At 30.6% G+C, this 24,496-nt stretch overlaps 3 protein-coding genes across 3 annotated transcripts; 2 read left to right on the forward strand and 1 right to left on the reverse strand.

Annotated features, from left to right (window-relative positions):
• Positions 1–9,129: 9,129 nt before the first annotated feature.
• LOC108333472 (clathrin light chain 1) lies at positions 9,130–10,894 on the forward strand. Its single transcript, XM_052870898.1, has 3 exons — positions 9,130–9,565; positions 9,795–9,948; positions 10,129–10,894. The coding sequence occupies exons 1-3, from the start codon at positions 9,225–9,227 to the stop codon at positions 10,615–10,617; spliced, it is 984 nt and encodes a 327-aa protein (XP_052726858.1). The 5' UTR covers positions 9,130–9,224; the 3' UTR covers positions 10,618–10,894.
• Positions 10,895–11,991: 1,097 nt separating this feature from the next.
• On the forward strand, positions 11,992–13,344 carry LOC108333310 (60S acidic ribosomal protein P1-3). Its single transcript, XM_017568716.2, has 4 exons — positions 11,992–12,151; positions 12,264–12,339; positions 12,801–13,016; positions 13,109–13,344. The coding sequence occupies exons 2-4, from the start codon at positions 12,271–12,273 to the stop codon at positions 13,160–13,162; spliced, it is 339 nt and encodes a 112-aa protein (XP_017424205.1). The 5' UTR covers positions 11,992–12,151; positions 12,264–12,270; the 3' UTR covers positions 13,163–13,344.
• Positions 13,345–20,070: 6,726 nt separating this feature from the next.
• LOC108333497 (expansin-B3) lies at positions 20,071–23,106 on the reverse strand. The gene is made up of 4 exons (XM_017568962.2): positions 22,812–23,106; positions 22,344–22,644; positions 21,554–21,683; positions 20,071–20,667 (listed from the first exon to the last, which is right to left on the reverse strand). Exons 1-4 carry the CDS (start codon positions 22,960–22,962, stop codon positions 20,473–20,475), a joined length of 777 nt encoding a protein of 258 aa, XP_017424451.1. The 5' UTR covers positions 22,963–23,106; the 3' UTR covers positions 20,071–20,472.
• Positions 23,107–24,496: the final 1,390 nt, after the last annotated feature.

Consider the following 24,496-nt stretch of genomic DNA (forward strand, 5'->3'; position numbering starts at 1 on the left):
TATTAAAAAAATTTAGTATAAATAAAAAGTCTGATAAATAAATTTATTATTTTAAAATTATTATACGTAGAAATGTTTTTTTAGAGTTTTCGTATTCTTTTCTGTTTTTTCACTCTTTATTTATTTGTTGTTAAATCTCTTGCGACAAATTTTTTAAATCAATTAATTGGTTTCTTCTTTTAAGTAATAGATTTTTTTGTCCTTTTGTTCATCTTTAACGTGTGGTATCGATTGCATGTGTCTCTTGAGTTATTAATGAGTTTCTATTTATTAGTGATCACAATGGTATGATATGATCATTTTTATGATGATTTTATATGTAGATAGAATATTTTATAAAGTTAGAGACATTTTGATGTTTAGAATAGTAAAAGCCTTTGTAATAGGTAAGGGGAACTAAATTTGATTATTCTAAGTTTTAAATTACTTAATTAACTAAGTGTGTTTTTGCAACTGTGATGGTATGATAAAATTGTCATGTTTGATGAGTATGGGCTATTGAATGCAAAGGTAGAATCTTCAAGTATTTCTTGTAGTTTCACTGTCCTTAAGGACTTATTTGCAGTGTATTCGCAAGTCCCCCAAGATACAACAAGAACTTCCCAGAATATTTCTGAGGATCTTAGAACTAGGAAGGATCTCTACAGAGAATATTTTTAGAAGAGGAAAAGAATAAAGGAGAATGAGAGAAGACTGATTTGGTCTGTTTTGGGATGGAGGAAGAACTCTCTATTTATAGAGCTAGGGAGAATAAAATCAATAAAAGAAAATAAAACCCATTAAATTTTATACCGTTGGAGCACTTAAGAAAATGAACTGAACGTTGCTCAATAAACCACGTTCTAAACGTTCTAAGGTTTTAACTTTTGCAATATTTCTCTCTCTCTCTCTCTCTCTCTATATATATATATATATATATATATATATATATATATATATATATATATATATATATATTATAATAGTTTGTAGCATGTATGAAGCATTGAATTAATATTGGTAGGGATTGTATTATCAAATTCGCTAGTTTTGGATTTCTACATTATGTAGACTCACTAGGCGATGTCAAAGTCAAAGAACTCACAAATTCGGTAGTCGTTAGGCGAGAATAGGACTCCAAAGTCAAAGAACTCATTAAATTGGTTGTCATGGGATATCGACGAAATTCTTTAAATAAAATCCTGGGAGCTCCAAGGATGCTCTCGTCGGGTGTGTATTGGACTTGCTGTGTGATTTATTATGAAAATAGTTTCAATGCTAAAGTTACTGGACAAGACTTTTAGTCGCTAAGTGAATGTTAACTCTTAAACAAGCATAGTAGTAATCGATAAGACCGAATATCATTTCTCAAGAGACTCGTGAAATATCAAATAATTGCAAATTAATAAATAATATGAACTAACACTAGTACAAAAATCGTGTATAACGTCGAATATTTTGGACTTTTAAGGGCGAAATCGTGAACAATGTTATATCAGGAGACGTTAAATTTTATATAATATATTTTATTATTTAACTATAATTAATACATAAAGATATATTTATCGATGAATTTGTTTTAATTTAATTCTAAAATATAAGTTGGCTATTTAGTTTCTATTATATCATATTTTAACATTTTTCAACCATCAATAATTCTTAAATTCGTCTAATAATTTTTTAAATATTATTAACAAATTATTGTTTTATATTGTAGGTATTTGAAAAAAGAAGTTTATCAAATGGTGAAATAATGAAAAAATACCAAGTGATGAAGACAATGAAAAAGTATGAAATGAGGAAGATAATGAAAAATTACAAAACTATAATTATTATTCGTAACATGTTTATTTTAATTTTTGAGAAACATTAATTGTATTTCTAATGTTTACAATTTATATAATAATATTTTGGTTTATATTTAATGTTTACATTTAATTTTGGTTTCCTATTATCTAATTTTGGTTTATTAATGATAATAAAATAATTTGAATAATAAAAAAAATTAAATTATTTACATTTTCAACGGTTTTAGAAACCCCAACTATGTAAACCAAGAAATTACCGGCGATTTTCACAAACCCCCACAAAATATCGGCGGTTTTGCTTAATCCTGGTTATTTTTGGCGGTTTTAGTAAAACTCCCGCTAATACCGGTGGTCATAGTAAAACCTCTGCTAATACCAGCGATTTTAGTAAAACCTCCAATAATATCGACGGTTTTAGTAAAATCCCTGCTAATATCGGCGGTTTTTCAAAATCCCCGCTAATTGCGGCGATTTTTCAAAAAATCGTCGGTAATTACTTAGTGACGCAACTATTCCCAACGGTTTTCCTAACCGCAGATAACGTATTTTCCGGGGGTTAAAACCGTCGGAAACGGGAAAAATAACCCCCAGTAAAAATCTAATTTTTTGTAGTGATATTGCCACAACAACATAAGTATCGTTCAACACATGTCCTCTGCCACTAAGCATCTTATTGGAGATTTGTTCTCTATAATGTCATCGCTCAATGTTGATTTATTGTCGCTCAATGCTAAACTTCCCGACATGAATGACGCTCAACAATGTCTTCCTACGGCTCAATATTAGCTATCATTGTTCTCTCTAACTACTCAACGTCAACTAAATGTGATGCTTTCTTACTGTGTCGCTCAATGTTGTGTTCTTCATGATTGCATATTTTTGTTTCTCTTATTGCTTCTTTAGATTGCCAACTCCCTTGAGTTGATACAAAAGCTTCTTGTCACTAAAGTAGACACACAAAAAATGGGGATTGATGGTATAATTAGATTAAAATAACCAAAAATATAATTATTTACAAAAACAAGATAAATTTGAGAACATGTCAAAAGCTAGAGAATATTTTTTTTCTTTTTTGTTAATAAAATATGTCAAAATAATGTTAAAAATTAACATTATCAACTACTTCGAGTATATGCTCTTGTTGAGTGAGTGGGACTGGCAAAGTTTTTCAATTATTCCATTTTATGAGACTTGTGATATGGTTTTAGGGATATACAATAAATCTTTTGCACTATAATTATTTGTGTACGTGAATTGTTTGAGAATAGTGTACATTATTCCATTTTGGATTAGGCTTGAGTTTCTATTGTGTATTCATTGATGTATGACTTCAGTGCTAGAGGTTATCTTGATACTCTAATAGTTATGCAAAACAATGAATACCACCACAATGATAAAACTTGTCAAAATTTAATGTCAATGCATGCATCTAAATAATTGAATGTATAATAACTTTTACTTGTAAACTATATGTCTTTATAAATAAATTATACATGATTATAACTTGAGTTTTGTTATATGATATCACTTTTACAAATTAGTTTATCATTTCTTTTTATTGGTTTGGTGTATTTTTTATTATTTTGTCATCATTACATTAATTGTGTGAGCATATTAAAAAAGAGAAGTTGGTATACTTTAGAAGAATGATGTTACAATAATTTACTTCTTAATATTAGAGTTGTTTCAATTTAAAATACCTTTTAAAAAATAGTTGTGATTTATGTTAAAACTCTTTAAATTTCTTAAATTGTATATATATAAAAATAATGTTATTAGTTTTGATACTTTTTGATAACTCTAATAAAATGCTCTTATTTAAAGATTATCTATTTTTGGATTATTGATCATGTGATTTTTATTTTAGTAGTATTATTATAGGGTTAAATATGTTTTTAGTCTCTCAACTATCAAGCGGATTTGTTTTTAGTTCCTCTTTTAAAGTAAGGTACACTTTAGTCATTCTCCTTAAGGAAACCTTAATTTTTTTTCCTTCAAAATTAACACCGTTAAAAACCAGCTAACGTTGCTAACGTCTGTCCACGTGTGTTCACAACTTGGCTTCCTATCTCTTGCCACGTGTGATTAATTGTTTGATGACATGTGTTAATTGAATTTTTTACGCGAATGAAATTAGGGTTGTTGTACTTAGAAAATTAGGGATTTTTATAAGCGAATGAAATTGGGGTTCTTACACTTAAAATTAGTAACAACTGTCTTGAAAATACTTAGGGTTCGTGTTCCTTCTCTGAATTTGCTTTCCCTATTTTTGTGGTTCCAGTGCGTGTGCATTGTGTGTCAAAGAAAGACTAATTTTCTGTGCATTCTCTGTTTGTTGTTGCTTGTTTGCTGTGCATTCGATTTTCTGTGCATTCTCTGTTTGCTGTTTCGAAGAAGAAGGTAATTATCTAGTTTCGATTTACTGTTGCTTGTTTGCTGTGCATTCTCTGTGTAAATTTTTCATTTTACCATGTAGGAAGAAATGGTTTTTGACGTTTTTGTGCATCACATGGGGAAGTTCATGAAGAATAAGGAAGTAGAATATGTGGGAGGAGAAATACATGTTATAAAAGGAATTGATCCCAACATGTGGTCATACTTTGAAGTAGTGGGATTTGTTAGAGAATTCAAGTATGATGGAGACTTCAAGCTATGGTGGAAGGGGTCGAAACAAAAAGGCCATGAACAACCTCAGAATACTCACAGATGACAGTGAAGCAATGTTCAAAACAACTTTGCATCTGTGCAACAGTTAGCTGAAACTGCTTTTCCTGGTTTTTCTAATGTAGTTTAGCATGAAAATCATTCTTGAACATCTTATATCTGTGCTTCTAGTGTCTTTCTCATATTTCAAATGTTTTCCTACACTTAATTTCAGTGTCCAAAGTCTATTTTGAGATAAGAGCTTAAGATTGGGTGGTAGAGTTGGCTATTTTGAAGGAATAAGAGGTTTCACAAGTCAAATTTTGAGATACTGTGATTCTATAAAAAAAAAAGCAGTGCAAACAAGTTTATTTTCATGAATTAAACATGTTAAGATAAAGAGAATTTCATTTGTAATCAACCTCAGCATTTTCACTACCTAGACCACCAATTTTAAGGCTATTATTTTCTGAAAAAGCTGCTGAATCAGTGTTTTTTTGTGTTAATTCTGGTTTGGTGCATTCTTGGTATAGTGTGTTTGAGCTACTGTGACATCTGTTTTGGTGTATCCACAACCACAAAGCTAAACCTACTAAGCTACCCTTATACCAAGTGAAAAGGGGTTGTAGTTGGAACACGAAGAAGCCTCTGTAGCAGTTTCATGTTCTGCTATTCCAGCAGCTTGTACCAGTTTCATTTTCTGCTATTCCAGCAGCTTAAAAATGCTGATTTAGATTTTCATTTCATAGCTTGCATATTTATTTCACTAAGTGGCTTGGGAAAATGCTCTTGAAACAATTCCAAGTTCACATTTCAAAATGATAATAGCTTAATTACGTGCATTAGTCTAGCATAGCCTCCTCTACCATTTACATTTTGCATCTTTATTGCATTGCTTAATTGCATCTTTACTGATACAACACCAATTATATGTTTAAACTCATTTTATTTCAAATCACAGCAATAATCTTCATACAAATGCACATAACACAAACATAATGACATAACTCAACTTCAAAGTTCTGCTACATCACAACACTACGAATCTAATTACAATTTATCTTCAAAACAAACATAATACATAACACCACTGTCAATGCCCATGACAATACAAAGAAGACCAACATCATTTTGAAATTTTTCCTCTCCTGCTCTAATTTCCTCTTCAACTTATCATTCTCCTTCCTTAGATCCAATACAACCTTTTCCATACAAACTTCAACTTCTTCACTCTTCCTTTGTAAGCTTCCTTCAATTTCATTATGTCCTTCATCAACCCATTCAAAATAGTTACAACTTGCATTACTCTGCAAAAGAAATTACAAATCAGTAATACAAACTTCATCATAATAAGTAAAGCATTTTTTTCTCACTTACTACCCAATTTCTACATCTATAAAATAGTCTCCCTCTGTTCTTCAATGTAGTTTCCTTCAACACCAACAATTTTTCCCCACAACCACACATTTTTGAAGCTAAGTGAGAGGATGATCCACATGTTTGGGACATTCCTGAACCAATGCTCCTTCGCGTGCAACCAATTCCTCCACTGTCAACTTTCATTTCCCTTCGAAAGTAAATCAAGAAAGAACCCTTTAGTCCCAACCCAAAACCTAATTCGAAAAGTCCATCCATTTATTCACACGAAAGAGAAATATGAACTTACGTTACCAACTACACCAATGTTCAAGAACATCAAATCTAACCTTTTGCTCTTCAACCTCCTTTCCACCTTAAATGATGACCTCGTCTTCGCTCTTCACCCTTCACAATACACTTTGAAGCAAACTTTACTAATCAACCTAATAAACCAATATTCTCACTTTACATTAAAAAATACCAACGTGGCAAGAGATAGGAAGCAAAACTATGAACACACGTGGACAGACGTTAGCAACATCAGCTGGTTTTTAACGGTGTTAGTTTTGGAGGACCAAAAATTAAGATTTCCTTAAAGAGAAGGACTAAAATGTACCTTACTTTGAAAGATGGATTAAAAACAAATCCGCTTCACAATTGAAGGACTAAAAACATATTTAATCCTATTATTATATCGAATATAATATAAAATTATTCATTATATAAAATAAAATAAATTATAATTTTTTTCCTACTCAGTGACAAAGTTTATTTACATATAATTATAAATATCACCGACAAAATGAAAATAAAAGTAAGTCTTAAATTAAATTCAGTAAACAAAAATGTTTATAAAAAATTACAATTACTGTTATTTAGTTTACTAATTTCTTAAACATCAAAATTTTAAATACATTATGTTAAAAATTTATTTGTTTTATGAATATGAATTGTCTCCGTAATTTCTTGAGTTTGAAAAATCTCTTACACAATATTTTTCAAGTTACAGTGATATATAATATACTTTTCTTTTCTCATAAAAGTTATGAACTCTTTAATAGTAGTTTTATATTTCAATATTTGTATATATTAAAGTAATAATAACAAAAATAATATATAATATATATCAACAACAAGAGATATAATTATTAATCATATCTATTAGAAGATTTATATCAACAACACTAATTATATTAACCATTTAGGTCATTACTTTCCATTACCATCCACATTTTATTTTTTTATTTATATTACATTTCCCTTATTTATTTAAAGTTATCACATTAACATCACAAGTAAAAAAAAATTCACAGTAACACTTGTAAGGATGAATTTGTCTTGAATATTTCTAGTAATATTTTTATTTATTATTTATTTTTTCGTATGAAAATATTTAACTTTCAATGATAAATAACATAAATCTTTTTATTAGATAATATAAAGAGTTATCTCTTTATTATTTTATTTTTAATTTTCATTTTATTTGAATATTTCTTTTTGTTTTGTTAGAATAATTTTTATTATCTTTCAAAAGTCCTATTAGTTTATATATGAAAATAATTTTTAGATTTTTAAGGTATTTTTATCTTATTATACTTTTAATTATATATTTGTTTTTCTTTTATGTAGTTTTATTTAATGATATATTAAATTGTTTTTAACACACATTTAATTATTTTTATTTTTTTAATATTTTTATTTATTGCTTCTTTTTATTACGTATAATACTGTTTTGATATTTTTTATATAATTATTTTTATTATAACTCATCATCGTGTAATTTTATCATTAGAATTGTATAAAAAATTTGTTTATAATAATATAATAATTTAATGTTATGAATATTTTTTATCATCATCTAACCTATATTAAATTCAAAAGATAAAATATTTATATTAAATTTTAATTATTATTAATTTAATTTTTGTTGTGTGTTGGATTTCATTCTAGTAGTATATTATAATTTTTATTAGTGTATAAAAATATAGATCTCATTAGAATCTAAAGAATAAGAACAAAGAAACATTTAAAATATTTTTAAATTTGAATATATGGTTTTTTTTAGTATTTTAAAAATATTTTTAAATTTTATCAACTTCTTTTTATTAACATTTATAAAATAAATTTAATAAAGATTTTGGTTATGATGAAATTTTATTTGATACTCTAATTTAAAATATATATAATTGTATTTATAATTATAAAATTTTTAAAATATTTGACATTGAATAAATAAAAATATATTATTTTAATATTGAATATTTTATAATATTATCTTTCTTTTTTGTAAGAATTTTTATTATTTTATAAAAATTAATTAATTGATATTAAATTCCTAAGAAATCAACTATTGGGAGGAATAAAGATACATAGATATACTCACTATGGAGGGGATGAGAATGAGACATTTTTCATACCCATTGGATTGGGTACGAAGATTTGATGAATTTTTTCATTAAAGATAAGTAGAAGATAATGAAATTTTTTCCCTCTTTGTCACATTGTCATCCTTTCTACCAAAAATATTTTTATTTTGTACACAAGAAATTTATATTTGCTCTATCATTGATAAAATTTTATTCTTGTATTACTATTTTTTTAAAACTATGATTTTATTATGTCTTACAATTTTTCTAATATTTGTTTGTTTGCTAAAATTTAAGACAAATCCATTAGATCAATCCAAATAAAATTCAAGCACAGCAGTAACAATACAGATTTGAAATATAAATACTAAGAAACTAATGTTGTGTAAAAATTTAAAATATGTCAACTCATATATGAAAACAATTGTTCATTCATTTATTAAAATCTGCTAAATAAATCTTTTAAAAGAAATAGGTTGGTTCATTTAAATGTAAAATGTACATTTTTTTTAAATAATCACTTATTAAAAAAATATAGATGATTTACTTATTAAAATAATTATTTTGATTTTTTTTACATATTTTTCAAATAAGTTTTTTTTTTTAAAACAACCACAAACAAACCTGTCCGTAATTTATTAACAAAGAAGCTACAGTATTGAATTATGATATTAAATTAGTATCATAGAAACTAACATGCAAAGAAAAAAAAGGAAATTTCTTACAATAGGTTTACATTATATTAAGAAAGCCATATGCAAAAGGAACTGTTAGATTACAGGAATGAATAAATATACAAAACAATTTATGTAAATAAAAGAAAATTAAGAAAAATAGTGGTAGAAGAAAAAACCTGCACCGAAAAAAAAGATCGAGTAAAAAGTTACAAATATAAAATATTTGAAAACAATGACAATAATAATAATGATAATAAAAAATAAAATAAAATAATTGTGATGAGTGTGAATGGTAGGTATTTTTGTGCCTATGATGAAACATAAACAGAAGTAGAATTAGAAGATTATCGAAGATTGATAGTGATTTGTGATCCGAACGCAACTTTGGAGAGATGGCATCCTTCGACTCTTTTGAAGATCAATCACCAACAAGGGAACGCTACGAAGATGACAACAATTACTCAGGCATGGCCATGGAATACGAGTCTCAGCATTACGATTACGATGATCAACAACCTCAACCCAATGCAGATCCAAATACCAATAATGATTTCAACAATAACCCACAATCTCCTTCTGTTTATGGCTTTGGAGTTTCCACCCCCAATCCCGACTTTGTTTCCCCCTTCGAATCCGCTCCCGCCGATGACACCACCTTCACCTCCGGCGGACCAATGCTCCCCGACCCATCTCAAATGCAGGAGGAAGGACATGCCAGACGTGAATGGCGACGGTGACATTTATTTTCATTTCGAGGCTTTTTATTATTCTGCAACAACACCTGCATGATTTGGTTTTGTTATGCAAGAGAATTTGTGTGAATTGGATTGGGATAAACTACTTCAAAGACTGATTTAAATGTTAATCGGTTATGGAAATTTGTATAGATCTGGTTATCTTAGATAGGGGTGTGTTTTCCTGATAGTGTATTTTTTTTTTCTTCTTGACATTTTGTAATGCAGTTTGAATGCCATTCATCTGGAGGAAAAAGAGACACAAGAGAAGGAGATGCGAAATCAGATTATAAAGGAAGCTGAAGAGTATAAAGAAGCCTTTTACGAGAAAAGAAAACTCAACTGTGAGTCGAACAAAAAAAACAACAGGGAAAGAGAAAAGGTAGAAATAACCATCCAATGCTATAGTTTAGTTCTTGTAATTTTTTGTGAATCATGCATTCATTGTTCATGGTTATGTTATACTATCTTACCTGCAATCGATTTGGGAAAGCACATGCATTCATGTAGCATTGTGATACTTGTTTATTTGTATGCAAATGAAGAGAATGAGTGTGTGCAGATATACTTGTCCAATCAAGAAAAGTTTCACAAAGAAGCTCACCAACATTACTGGAAAGCAATAGCTGAGATCATTCCTCGAGAGGTTCCTAATATTGAGAAGAGAAGAGGAAAGAAAGAAGCTGAGAATAATAAGCCTTCAGTTCATGTTATTCAGGGTCCAAAGCCAGGGAAACCTACTGATCTAGCAAGAATGCGTCAAATGATTTTGAAGCTTAAACAAAATCCTCCTTCTCATATGATGCCTCCTCCACCCAAAGAAGAAAAGGATGCAAAAGATGACAAAGATAAGAAAGATGCAAAAGATGACAAAGATAAGAAAGATGCAAAGGAGGGGAAGGAAAATAAAGGTGGGACAAACTCAACTACAAGTGTTGCCGGAAACAAACCTACTTCTCCTGCAAAAGGTGTTGCTGCTAATGGTGAACCACAAGATTCTGGTATAGTTGAAGGTGAGCAAGTAGCTAGATCTGAATCAACGACTGCTTAATGACACAAAGACAATTTTTCTTATAGCAATTCTTTTTTAATATACTCTGCATTTTTCCTATCTTGCTAAATTTTGTTGCTATATTAATGGAGAATAAATGTTGGCCAGTTGAAGATACTTTAGGCTTTCCAAGAAGCCAACAGAGAGCATTGATCTAAATTATTATCCTACTTTTATAGGTTTTCATAGGAAATCTTTTGGTGCCATCTTACTTTGGTACTTCTTATTTCCCTAATGATAACATTATCTTTTAAGTTAGTCCCATTTTGAAATTTTACGAATTCATGGAATTTACTATATGTTTGTTATGTATACAACTAACCCAGGTTTGATCATAAATTCATGATTCATAAGCAAATATAAAATTGTGTTTACTACAAAAATCACATTTACAACAATAATAACTAGTTGCTTTACTGAGAAGATCAACTACTTGAAATTGAATGATGTCATTTTGTTCATTGAATATCAAATTTATATAAAAGTCGTCATCATATACTTAAAAATTTAAGTAGCCTAAGCTTATAATGTTTATAATTGAGTTTTTTCTGTTAAAAATAATTTCCGTCACATCTTTGTCCAGAATGTTAGTTTGCAAAGGCTATATCCCAACGCACTTTTCATGTATCTCTTTTTTTTATTGGTTCACCAAATGAATGAGTCTTAATTCCCATAACCTCCATGGGTTAGAATAAGTTAAAGTGGTTTTAACATTATGTTATTAAATTATAAAAATTATCATTGTTAAATAATTAAAAATATTATTAGCTTTAAATCATAAATTTTTATTTTACAAGTAGTATTTTATAAAAATACTATATTATTCAAAAAATACATAAATAATTATAATGTATTATTTCATTAACAACATCTCAACTCAATTCAATATATAATTTGATGTTATATAGCTAATTTCATTAAACTATTATAATATTTAACAAGTTTATTAAATTTAATTAAAATGATTTTATTTTAAAAAAATATTAAACGTTAACAAATAGTATTATTTATGTCAATTATGATATAACTAGTGAAAACATATATGTTATTAGTGTACTTTTATATAATAAAAAAATAAAAATTATAACTATAAAAGTAAATATAAGTAATTTAAAATATTATGTAAATATTTTTTTATTATAAATAGTTGTTTTGATTTAAAAAATAAATTACAAAAATGAGAAATAAAAAATATTTAATTTCAAAAACAGTTATTTAAAAGATAAAATTGATAAATTAATTGTTTTAATTTTAAAAAATACTTATTAAATAATAAAATAAAAAATGTATAAAACAATGATGTAATAGTATAAAAGTATGAATTAATAATATGTTATTTGAAAAATTATTGCTTAGGCGTTATTAGTTTAGACTCAGATTGGACCAAGGGTTAAAAAATGGGCTCGAGACGACTAGGCCCATTAACCGGTTTCTCAGTTCTTAAATCTCAAACCCTAGGAAAGCCTTTCATTCCGGTTGGTTGCGCGTCTCCGTTCGTCGTTCGCTGCGCATCTCCGATCTGTTATTGCTGAAGGTAGCCATTTCGCTGTTGCACTTTCTTCGATTTGATATCGTTTCAATGTTTCGCTTTTTTATTTGACTGTCGTTCTTGACTGTGTCATTCTGGTCTGTATGGTGTTCTGCAGTCGGAAAATGTCGATCGCAGAAACTGCTTGTTCATACGCATCACTCATCCTTCATGATGAAGGAATCGCCGTCACTGTATCCTTTTGTGTTCCCATAGGTTCACAGTTGAGGAATTGTAAGTGGATGTTTGAAACAATTTATCTTGTTTCATGTTTAAATGTTGTATTAGATTTTTGAATAATTGAAGTACTGAAAATTGTGATTAAAACAAAGCAGAGGTTGATCTTTCGTAAGAGGAAAGTTCAAATCTTTTGATTCTGTTAATGTTTTTATGTTGATTAATGTGGGTCTAATTTGACCGGTGTTTTATAGTTGACAGATTAGGCCATGTTGCAGTTGTGATGTGAACAGAAGATTTTTGAAGGTAGAGAGTGGTTCCGAGGAAGTTATTTCGTTTTAATTTAATAATGGTTGTTTGGACAAGTGTGTCTAATCAATTACGTATCTGTTGGGACATAAATAGTGGGTTTTAGCGTTCGTTTAATCACAAATGAATTTGCTTGGCTATGTTGTGTTGTTCCTTAAGTAATAAATAGGCGGACAGTATTGCCACCTTGTTGAAAACTGCGAAGGTTCAAGTAGATTCTTTTTGGCCTACCTTGTTTGCTAAACTTGCCGAAAAGAAAAATCTTGGCGATTTGATAGCAAATGCCGCAGGCGGTGGGGCACCAGTTGCTGTTGCAGCTGCCCCAGTTGCTGCTGCTGGGGGAGGTGCTGCCGCAGCCGCCCCTGCTGCTGAGGAGAAAAAGAAGGTAACGCTTTTGAAATTCTTGTTCCTGCAATTTTTTGTTCATCCTTTTGTTTGCTTGTGATCGACTAATTTGTATCTGTTAAAATTTTATAGGAAGAACCTGAAGAAGAGAGTGATGATGACATGGGATTCGGCTTGTTCGATTAGGGACTTTTTCAAATGTCAATTTTGTGGTTACCTTACGGATATTTTAGGTTTTCTTTTTGTGCTGGTTATTTATATCTTTGTAAGACTTGATTTTGTAGTACTATGAACTTTGGAATGTGGGTTTATGTTCATTTGAGAAATCTGATGGTAGAAATGTTTACTTATATTTTTTTTCTTGTCTATTATTTTTGCCTCCACTGTTTTCTTATTTAACCTCTCATTGCCCCCTCCTTTTTTGTCTCTAACCCCAAAATTTCCACATTGGATTTGTTTGTACGTTGTTTTGGTTCACGTTAGAGGTATTAAAACCTAGTTGTGATTTTTGAAACAACACCCAGCATTGTGAATCATTGAGATGATTTGATTTATAATTTCAATATGCTTGGTAAAATATAAATTTGGTCCATACTGTTGATCTAGTTATAGACTATTGAGGGAGTTATATACTATTGAGGAGGTATATTGAGGAGGTATAAGTATTGAATCTTTTCAAGACATGTACTCTACTCCTGTATCCACTATGGTTATCTGAGGGAGAATTGGCAACCTATACACAATTTGGATTCAGATTGTATTGTAGGTTCCCATACACAGATCAGGTTCTCTGTCCCACTACCTCTTTTAGAAAGCTGGTGAAAGTTCACAGTCAACATTATAGAATTGCTAGTTATCTTAATTATCCAAACAGCTTGGGATCCAAGTTGCTGAAGAATATTGAACATCTTTTAATTTTCTTGTGGTTATTATCGAGTTTTCAACAGTAATTAGCTTCTGACAATAAGCACAAGGAAAACTTATATTCATGGTTTAGAATTTTGAAATTCTTTAGCCTTTTCAAAGAACAATCCTCATTTCCTTTGTCTCAAGTTTGGCCCATTTGGCCAATGTTTCTTTATTTCAAGCCTCGTAATTGGATTTTAATGATGATTTAGTTTCAAACATTAGTTTAAACTTGACACACCAGCACTGCTGGGGCTGGCTTATTAGTTAGTTTAAAGTTTTGCACCCTAGCTCGGTTGGCCTAGCAGCTAGTTTAAAGTTTCGACACCCTAGCTCAAAGAACCAGATCCTAGCAGGTTTTAAAGAATGTGCGTTCCATTCGGACAAGTGCTGACTAGAGTTTCATTTAAACATAGAATTATTTTGAAGTACTCAACAAGTTTATCATACCTACTTTGAGTAATTAAATCGTAGCAATTTTAGTAGAATGGACAAGAAAAGAAAACGAACCCGTTCATAAGGATAGGATAACACAAAAAGGCAAAATTGTTAAACAAAGTAGGCAAGATAAAAAGTTCATAAGAAAAAGGTTGCATCAGAAGTGAGGTAAATTTCTAATCTTCCACTAGTGTTCCTCCATCAACAACTGATTTGATGGGATCCGGTAGCAGAAATGTCGGCACCAGACCACAGGACTCACTCACTCTAACGTTGTTTCTAACCCAAGCCCCGAAGGACGAGGAAATTTCGTTCTTCTAGTTTTCTTCCATCTATTTTCAAGTTTTCTCTCCTTCATATCCCAGGAAGAGCGAAGATCTTCAAGTTCTTTCTCGCCTTAAGGTGAAGGTTCTCGTTGTTCCTTTCTTTTAAGTTGTTGTTGAAGACGAGCCACATCAGCTACTTTGGATCGTAGGCGATTGATCTCTTGCTGAGATGCAATCAGTTGCTTTGGATCGCAAGCAATCAATGTCTTGTTCATTTGCCAAAATCAGTTTCTTTGAGGTTCTCATGGAGACAAGTCAGGTCTTGAGTCCTAAACATTTTAACATCACCATCATAAAGGTTATGGGCACGACCATGAGCCCAGTGGGAAAAGTCATAATACCAAAAGCTTGCTTTTGAGCCTTGAAAATTTAAGTTCTCAACAAGGATCTCAACAGAAGGCCCCCGACCATCAGATCTAGAATTAGCAGAACGAGTTGCAGTCTCTTTTCCTTTTGACAGCTTTTTCTTTCTTAAGAGGTTGTCAGTCTCCTTGTCATAGTGTACAATCATGTTTTTAAGGTTTTCCACTTGAGTAGAACAATCACGGAGAGTCCTCTTTCATATCTAGTGAAAATGTCAGCAACTTTGTACCTTGTTCTGTTTGTGCTTAAGAAGTTGTTCAATAAATTTTACCATTTGAAAAATTCATTCTCTTTATGTTTGGTAGTGTTAGAAATAACTCTCTGGTTCTTAAATTTTTCTTTATCCTTTTATGAAGTGGATAAGTTTTTTAGTAGCTTTTGGTGGATAACTTATGTAGTAGCTTCTTTCTTAATTTTTTTTCCTTATCATGCGCCTTTTGAAAACAGAAAAAACACAAATCTAAAATAATCCAAAATAAATTGGTTTGAGAAACACAAATCATGACTTTGATTGTTCGTTGTTTAGAGATGGACAAACAATCAAATTATAAATATGACTTTGATTATTCGTTGTTTAGAAATGGACAAGCAAGCTAACTTACATGCATATATTTTCAAACTCACGTCATTGCTCATAGATTGGTTGAGAATGGACAAACAAACCAATTCTTATGTAACTATTTCTAATTTTGTGTCCAAACTATAAAAAAATAACTTTGACTATTTAAAGTAATTGAAAAACAAACTAAAAGAGTATCAAACACATATTCATTGAATTCCAAGCTTGTGTCTTCTTTTTTTGTCATCCTTTCTTTCTTTCATTGTTGTTGTCATTGGTCTTTGATGAATAAATTTTTCCTAGATAATATGATTATTTATTCTCCCCATTGTTGATGCTTTTTGAAGAACAATTCTTTCCTAGATAACAAAATAAAATGAGATGAATTTGTACTTTCTTTCCATACAAATCAAATGTTCTTTTCGTTTTTTTTTCTTTTTCCTCTTTTTGTTATCCTCTCTTTCTTTTACCTCCCTTTCTTTCTCTTATTTTTCTTATTTTTGTTCATCTTCTCTCTCTTTATTTTCTTTCTCTTTCCTGCTTTTCTCTTTCTCTTGTTCTTTCTCTCTTTTTTCTCTTCTCTTTCTCTTCTCTCTCTCTCTCTTATTTCTTTTTCTTCCTTTTCTTGTGCTATCTTAAGTTTATCTTCTTGTCTTTTTTTTCAACTCATCTAATTTTTGAAATGTTCTTTTTTCCACCTCTTTCAAGTAGAGATTTTAGTTGTTGAGGTCTTCATTGATAATCAGAGTTGTATTTCAATTAGAACATTGATGATTTTTATAGCAATAGACTTCACATTTAGTGCATCTTAGATTACTTGTCCTATTTGTTGACAAATATTTTCTGTCATGCTAATGCCTTCTTCTAAACTGACATATTTTGCCATTTAGATGTATTGTGCATGACACAGTTTCATTGAATTCCTCTTCTAAGACTACACAAACACTAGATGTATATCTTCGTGTAACTCTCTTGGCACTTTCAATTCCTATAACCAAATGATCCCAATGAGGAGTAGGATAAGTCCATATTGCATTGCTTTAAATTGATAGATCTTACAACAAAGGTTAGTAAAACAAAATAACAATAATAATTTTAAGATCTTACCACTTTTCTAAGTGTTTTACTCAAATCCACTCGTGTATCACACTTGTAGGCTTTTTGTCAATATACTCTCCTGTGTTTTTTCACTCAAATTCTCTGTAGTACTTGAAAAATATCTTCAGGACCTTAAACCAAAATTGATAATCAATAAGAAAAATGTTATGAGATCTAAACTTGACTCAGGAGGCAAAAAAATAAAGAGATTTTAGACAAAACTTTAAGGAATTTTAAAAGACACAAAACAATAAAACTAGAATAAATAGGACTATAATAAAGAGATAATGTAAACAATACAGATTCTAAGAAAAGACTAAATGTCAATCAACAGATCAAACAAACCATAAACAATTAGTGCAATAAAATAATTTGTATTGAACTCTACAATTTTCTTTTGTGTTTGGATCATTTCTTTTTCTTTTCTTTTGTATTTGGATCCACCAATTTTTTAAATGAATTTTGTAGTTCAAACAGAGAAACTCATATAAAACAACGCAATTGCACTTATAATAATTAATTGAAACTGTACACACAAAAACATATATAATTTATATGAATCAAATGCAAAAAAATTCAATTTAAAATAAAAAACGCGACAAACAAAAAATATACCAAAAAGTTACTCAAGAATTTCAAAGTAAGAATTTACAACAAAATATTCAAAAAAATTTCTTCATATGATTGAAAAATAAGATATAAGATAAGATAAGATAGAATAAGAAATTCAATCTAGAACCTTGCTCCAGATACCAAAGCGATATTTTTACCTTAAGAAAAAATCCAAAGCAGAACCTTGCTATAAATACCAAAATAATATGATCATATCTAAGAAATATTACGATTATTTCTAACTTTGACTTCTTTTCGAAATATAAACAAGAAAATAAGATAAAGAACATAGAATTAGATTGGAATGGAATGACATCACAATCTAACATATTGATAAGTCAATGAAGATTCGCCTCAAAGATGTTAATCTTTGATAAAAATCGATGTTCTAAAACAAGAACCAAGATAATTATCTCTTTTGATAAAAAATCAAATTCAATATGACTAAAACTGTTTGCATAAGCTTTTGGTATCTTTATATATAAACACATAAGTTTAAGAAAATCTAAAACTCCTAAAAGAAAGCATAAACCCAAAAATATAAAAACATAAACTAATTTCTAAAAGAAAGTCCAAAGCCCAAAAACATAGAAACAAAAACTAATTTAAGAAAGCCCAAAGTCCAAAGTATAGAAACATAAACTAATGTTCCTAAGAACTATACTCCAAGCCAAGAAACATAAACTAATGTTCCTAAGAACTATACTCCAAGCCATGATCTTCATTCTTTCATATCCTTTGAATGTTAAAGGTTCATTCTCAAGTTCTTCTTGTATAGAATCATAGGATAATCCTCGTTGAATGTCATTTAATCACTTAACACTCTAAAAGTGTAGGTCTTTTGTCTAATAAAGAGGAGATATCTCTAGTAGGATTGGATTATAGATAAGTGCTTGAATTTCGAAGAAAACTCTTTTGAAACGTTTGTACAAGGACTAATATAAAGCTACGGTAAGGATAAAACAACTAAGGTTGAAGAAATGAGGAGGAAGAGAGGAATGAGAATAGAGGAGAAGGCAAAGGTACCTAAGCAGTTGATGATGACAATATGTGAAAATTGAAGGTTCAAAAAATTGAAGAGGTTTTAAAAATATTTGAAAGATCATGGGCCATGTATGAAAACATAAGGATATGAAGAATCATGTAAGCAAGTGCGAGTGTGGATGATAAATGTTACATTTAAAAAAAGGAGTCCATTGAGAATGAGACATGTAGAAATTAGATTGATAAAGTGTTGAAGTGACAGTTGGAAGATTGATAGAGAAGTTCCTAGAAGGACTATTTAACCTTTACGTTTTAGAACTGCTCAAGATTAGGGGACTGTATGTTGTCCTAGTTGGTTGAGGGCCAACTTTGAAGCTTTGAAAGATTATTCGTATGCCTTAAAGTTGATCCAAACATGCATGTTGAAGTTATTATCTGAGGCTAGAAAATTGGACCTAAGTCCTTATAAAATTGTAGTGCCCATCCATCCCAAGGTCAATCCGAATGTGATGTCTTTAAGCCGACCTGACTTCAAAGGTTGTGAAATAAATTTGGATTTAGAAGTTGAACATAAGTTTTCAATAAGTGAATTTGATTTATTCCTTGTAATCTTTGTGATATTTTAGAAAAAGATAAGAGAGATTATATCTTAATCTTTAATCTTTAAAGGAAATTTTTTTTAACAACTTTTTAACAATGCATACATGGTGGCTTGTGATTGGTCCGTTTCAAATATTTTTTGAAAATAAATTCAAGCAGACCAATAAAGTGGTGACACATGTCCTATTGTAAAAAAAATTGTTAAAAAAAGTTGTTAAAGGATCCATCTTTAAGGCTCTGTTCACTTGAATAGATTTGGAAGAGAGTGATTGAACGGATTTGAGAGGATTTGAAAATAAATTTTTGTGTTGTTTATTTGAGTATATTTGGAGGTAGGTGAGAGTGGATTTGGAAGTAAATTTTTTTATTTTGTCACATCAATCAAATCCTACACTAATTCTCACAAATGTTGCTTCCAAATTCACTTTCACTTACCTCCAAATTCACTCAAATAAACAACAAAAAAATTTATCTTCAAATATTCTCAAATACACTCAATCACTCTCTCTTAAATTCAAGTGAACAAAGAGTAAAAAAGTTCGAGATATAAGATTTGAAGTCTTTAAGACTACAAATAGGTAGACCAACCATTTGGATTTGAATTTTTTAACTTAAAATACTATTAACTTTAAATCACACTTTATTTGTTTTTTTTTATTTAGAACTCTAACTCTAGACCATAACAATTTTAATAAATAAAAAGTTATAAATTTCTAATATGATTTTTGGTTAAATATTAAATTATCCTTAAAAATGGATGTGTTATCAATGTAATAAATGAAATAGATGTCAAGGTATAAATCTTTACATATACATCAATATAATAATTTTTATTATGTTTTGAAGATTTGTTAGCACATATTTCTATAAATATTTATTCATAAAACATATTTGTTTTGAATTTTGTAATTATTTTTAATGGTTTATTTAAAAATACATGTTATACATAAAATTAGAACTATTATATGTATATATTACATAATTAATAAATCTTATAGTTAAAATATAAGATATCAACTCTATGAAAATATAAGATTTGGGCGGTGGTACATAAATACGCACTTACATTTTCTTTTTCTTAGTTTTTTCAAGTTTCCACAGTGAACACTCTAATCACTATTGAAGATACTTCTAGACAATTAAAAACAGTATAAAAGTAAGAGTCGAAAATTAAAAAAGCTATAAATAAGGACCAGAATGTGTAGTTCATCCCAATATCAACATGAAAATAAAATATAGTAATCTATCATCTCTGGTTCTAAAACTTATACATTCATCATTTAAAGTACATTGGAATAATACACACATTTTACTAAATATATACTACACTACCACTACAAGCTCTCCCTCCAATTTGGAGAGGGCAACCCCATCACTTTGAATACAAAATACAAACAGTTGCACACCACAGAAATGACAAAGTTACAGGTATACAAATGCAAAAAAAGAAGTAAAATTAAGAAACAAAAACACCATTGAATAACCTTGTGCACTCAACTTCTACTTTTGTTTCTTATTTAAAAACATAAAGACACTAAGGCCAAGAACTGTATCTTCCAAGTGGAATTTGAGCAAAGGTAAAAAGTGCTTCCCTGAGGCTTGGAAATGGTTTAAGAAAGGAAATTCAAGCGTGATGTATAAGTTGCTTTGGGAGTCCAATTGCTTGGAATAACATCTTTGGCAGTGAGGCTTTTCCCTGTGGAAGTGCTTACTTTAACAGAAAAAGGTCCTCTCAAAGGCCCTCTTACAATGCACCAATTTGCACCCCAAACATGACTCATCTGCACCCACTCACTTGACCCTCCCTGCCATCATAAAATACTCAACAATCACAAAAATTTAACACCCAGATCAAAAGAAAAAATATTTACTATTCTGCATGTTGCCAAAGTACCATAAGAATAATATGCAGGTTAGGGGTTCATCTGACACATGCACCTGTGACCTACTCAGCAGATATTCTTTATTGTGGGGGAGAAATGGAAAAAAAGGAATTTTTTTAGAGGTCCCCTGTCACATGCTTCTGGTTCAAAAGATACAGATAGAAGGTACACAAGAGAGACATTGTGTGCCAATGGTCCACATTATGTGAAGATAACACTCTGGATATATGGTATTTTTAATTGGGTAGAATTGGATTACAGCAACTTTAGCAGATCATACAATGATTCCAATCTAAAGTACAAAAGGTGGAACTGCATAGCTTCGCCACGTGATCTAAAAGATCGTCCCACAACACTTGGAAGTGGAATTCTCCACTCAATCATGTCCTTGTTGTCTATGCTTTTTGCTATTATTTTCTTTTAGACATACAAATTTTTCCACTCTTTTAAAAAAAAAATTAAACTTGGAAGTCCACGGGTAATTTAACAGCTCATCAGTTTGATGGTATGAAAATTCCTTGGACCCATATGCAATGCATTAGTACTAGATTAATTAAATCGAATATTTGTACTTTCTAGCTATGAATTACTGAAATATATAGAGCATCTCGTTATGTTCTTATTGATATGTAAGATGCTACTATAAAGTGGCTGTATATATGATTTTCTGGACACCAGAATTTCAAGGTTTCTTTTTCTCTCACTCTTATACATGTCTCTCTCTATACATATATATACTCAGAGTTAGATATAATTATTCGTGGATGCTTGTTAAGGAATGCGGGGAAGAAAGATGAAAGAAGTGTACCTCTTGTATATACATGGAGCCGATGTCACCATCTCCATCTTCAAACTCCACAAGAAGTGATAGCCAGAAAGGTGTGGAACCTTCATTGACATGGAAGGCGATGTTTTTCCCAGCATACTTGCATGGTGTTCTGCCGAAAATATAATAACAAATCAGGACAAAGGTCATTATCACTATAAATTTTCCCTTTTTAATCCACAGAACAAAAGGGTAGTTTCAACGTCGTTTTTCAAAACATCTTCTAAAAATATAGGACATGAAAAGAAGTAGCAAGAGAATAGTCAATGCTCACCAGCAAATACCAAAAAGTCTGCAAATTCTTCACTGTGTAAGAGAAATTCTCAATTGAAAAATCTCAACGATTTTCTTTATAATGTCATCACTTTAGTTCTTTATAGATGAATTACTGTGTTAACAAATTTTTACACACTTTAACATTATCCTTTCTTTTTCTTTTTTCTTGTCAAAAAATCTTTTTACATATCACAATTCACTTAACCCGATGTCACTGTCAAAAACTAAAAACAGAACCAAAAGACAAAAGGAGGTAGTCCTTTCTCAACATTATTACGGTTTTATCTTTTTTGTACCAAGTTGAACACTTCCACGGCAAAGATTGACTAAAACTCATGATATTTTCGTTGAAATTCTACTTCACATTTCACACTCAGTTTCACCCAAGAATGTTCATTCAACTGCTCTATCTATCATAGTATTCTAGTCCAACAAGATTAAGAAAAAAAAAACATAAAATGGTATGTGTAAATGTGACTGTAAATGTGATCCATACCTTCGGTAAATGACTGGGATTTCCCCACGGTTGCGGAGCTGACCGTTTTCACCGGCAAACGCCATGCGGCCGAAGGCGGAGCCACTGAGGTCGAAGTGCGTTCGGTCAGACGGGCAGCCCGGGCACTCATCTGTTACTATAACCGTCACTGCCCGCTTGGAACATATGCTATGGTCCAAACACTTCACCTTATAACAAGCCCCGCATCCTTCTCCTTTCTTGAACAACACTGACCCCACTGCACCCACCCTTGCCTTCAACGGCTTCACGTCCACCAATGTACCATACCCACATGCTCCTCCTGATCCAATCAATTCATCAAATTCAGTTCCTCATTCACTATCACCCAACAAAACTCATCTTAAAACGTGTTAGAAAGCCAGTTAATCATGTTAATTATCAAACTTATAAGGTTCATTTCCACTTTGCATTGTTGAGTCAACATCTCGACTCAGTTTTAGTCCTTACCGGTGCTACCGTCGCCCTCGGGTTCGCCGTACCACGTGGCGGTTCCCGGGTACCAATGTTGGTCCAGGACACTGTGAGTAGGAGTCTGTCCTAGCGCAATGTTAAAGCACAGGCTTAGAATAAACACGGCGGAGACACGGTGGCGCTGCATTTTGTTTTGAGAGAATAAGAAAATGGGGTAACGCGCCGCTGCGAATGTCGGCTCCGGCGAGCTCGGAGCACGAAAAAGCAGTTAATGGAAAAGTGGGATTGCTGTGTTGCCGACAGTTATTGATTGGTGGCGGCGGAGTTTTTTTTTTTGCTTTGGTTGTATGAGACCGTTACATGGCTTTCGGGGTTTTATAGTTGAACACAGTGGGGTCTACTCAACGGAATAATTGCCCTGACCTTATTATCCATTTGTTTGGTATTTATTTACAATGGGTGCCACTGTGTTGGGTCCCACCGGCGGTTGAGGCGTTAACTCCGCATGTGCGTGCCCTAAAGTCGACGCAAGTGGGTATATTGGTCCATTACTAATTGTTTTTGCTACCGTTAACCCTGTTTTTTTGTTTAACGATCAGATCAACTGAAAACGAGATTGTAGCGTTTTCAGAAAACGACGTTATTTTAAGGACCAAACTGCCGTTTACACGAGAACGACTCGCACTAGAATGTTTTCCTCACGATGTTTTTATTTAATTATTTATTAATATTATATAACAAAATTGGCATTGTGAATAAATTGAAATATAAAAGACAATGATAGCACGTGTAGAACTAAATTAAAAAAGGGTCAATCAAGCAGTTAAGCTGTGGGATTATTTTTCTTTTCCTTTTGAAAAAAAATGGTCCCGTCTTTGAAAAAAATTCCTAGATATTTATGGTATGACAGAAGTTGGAAATAATTGCTTGGAATTTTCAGATAACGTGACTGTGGAGTCTATTATGCAGTGGATTCATGTCTTCCAGTGGAGAAAACTGCAAGCAGAATAGAGAATGATCATTGGTCTATTGAGGCCCTATAGATTGTATTATTGTGATTATTGTCTAGTTTTTGTTGTTATACATATTGGTGCGGACCAGATATTATATGCAAAAATGTAAAATAAAATTACACATATATTTTGATTAAGAGTATTACACACATTAATATTCATTTCACACGTTTAACAAGGATAAAATGGTTTTAACAGAGTAAGTTTTTGTAATATTTTAAAAAAAAGAAAGTAAAAATTAAAAAATAATAGTGTCAAATGAACATAAAAAAATTACATGTGTCAAAAGTATCATTTCTTATATATTTTTCTTCTGTCAAGCAAGCGTAGGTTTATTAGAACTAGGGTATGATATTTATATTAAGAAACATGATCCATGAAAACGAGTAATTTGTTTAACAAAAACTGATGTCTAATTAAGTTTTTCGAGAGTAAATTGAATTTCTTCGAATTCAATTTTAGTGATTCGTTAAGGTAAAACAATGATAGAAGAGGGAGTTTAGTTAATCAATTAGCACTAATTATATCATAATTATTGTGTTTTTGTTTCCTGTTTAGTGATGGTTATAGTTAAACTTACTATCAGACCTCATTAATTATTGATTATCAAAGACGCTTAGCAGAAAAATCCATGGATGGTTATTTGCTTCACGAATTATAGTTGGTCCAAGGTCAGCAAAATTGGAAGGTGGTGCCGACTCGCAAGGT

The sequence above is a fragment of the Vigna angularis genome, chromosome 11 (assembly GCF_016808095.1).
Source record: "Vigna angularis cultivar LongXiaoDou No.4 chromosome 11, ASM1680809v1, whole genome shotgun sequence".
Classification (NCBI taxonomy): Eukaryota; Viridiplantae; Streptophyta; class Magnoliopsida; order Fabales; family Fabaceae; genus Vigna; species Vigna angularis.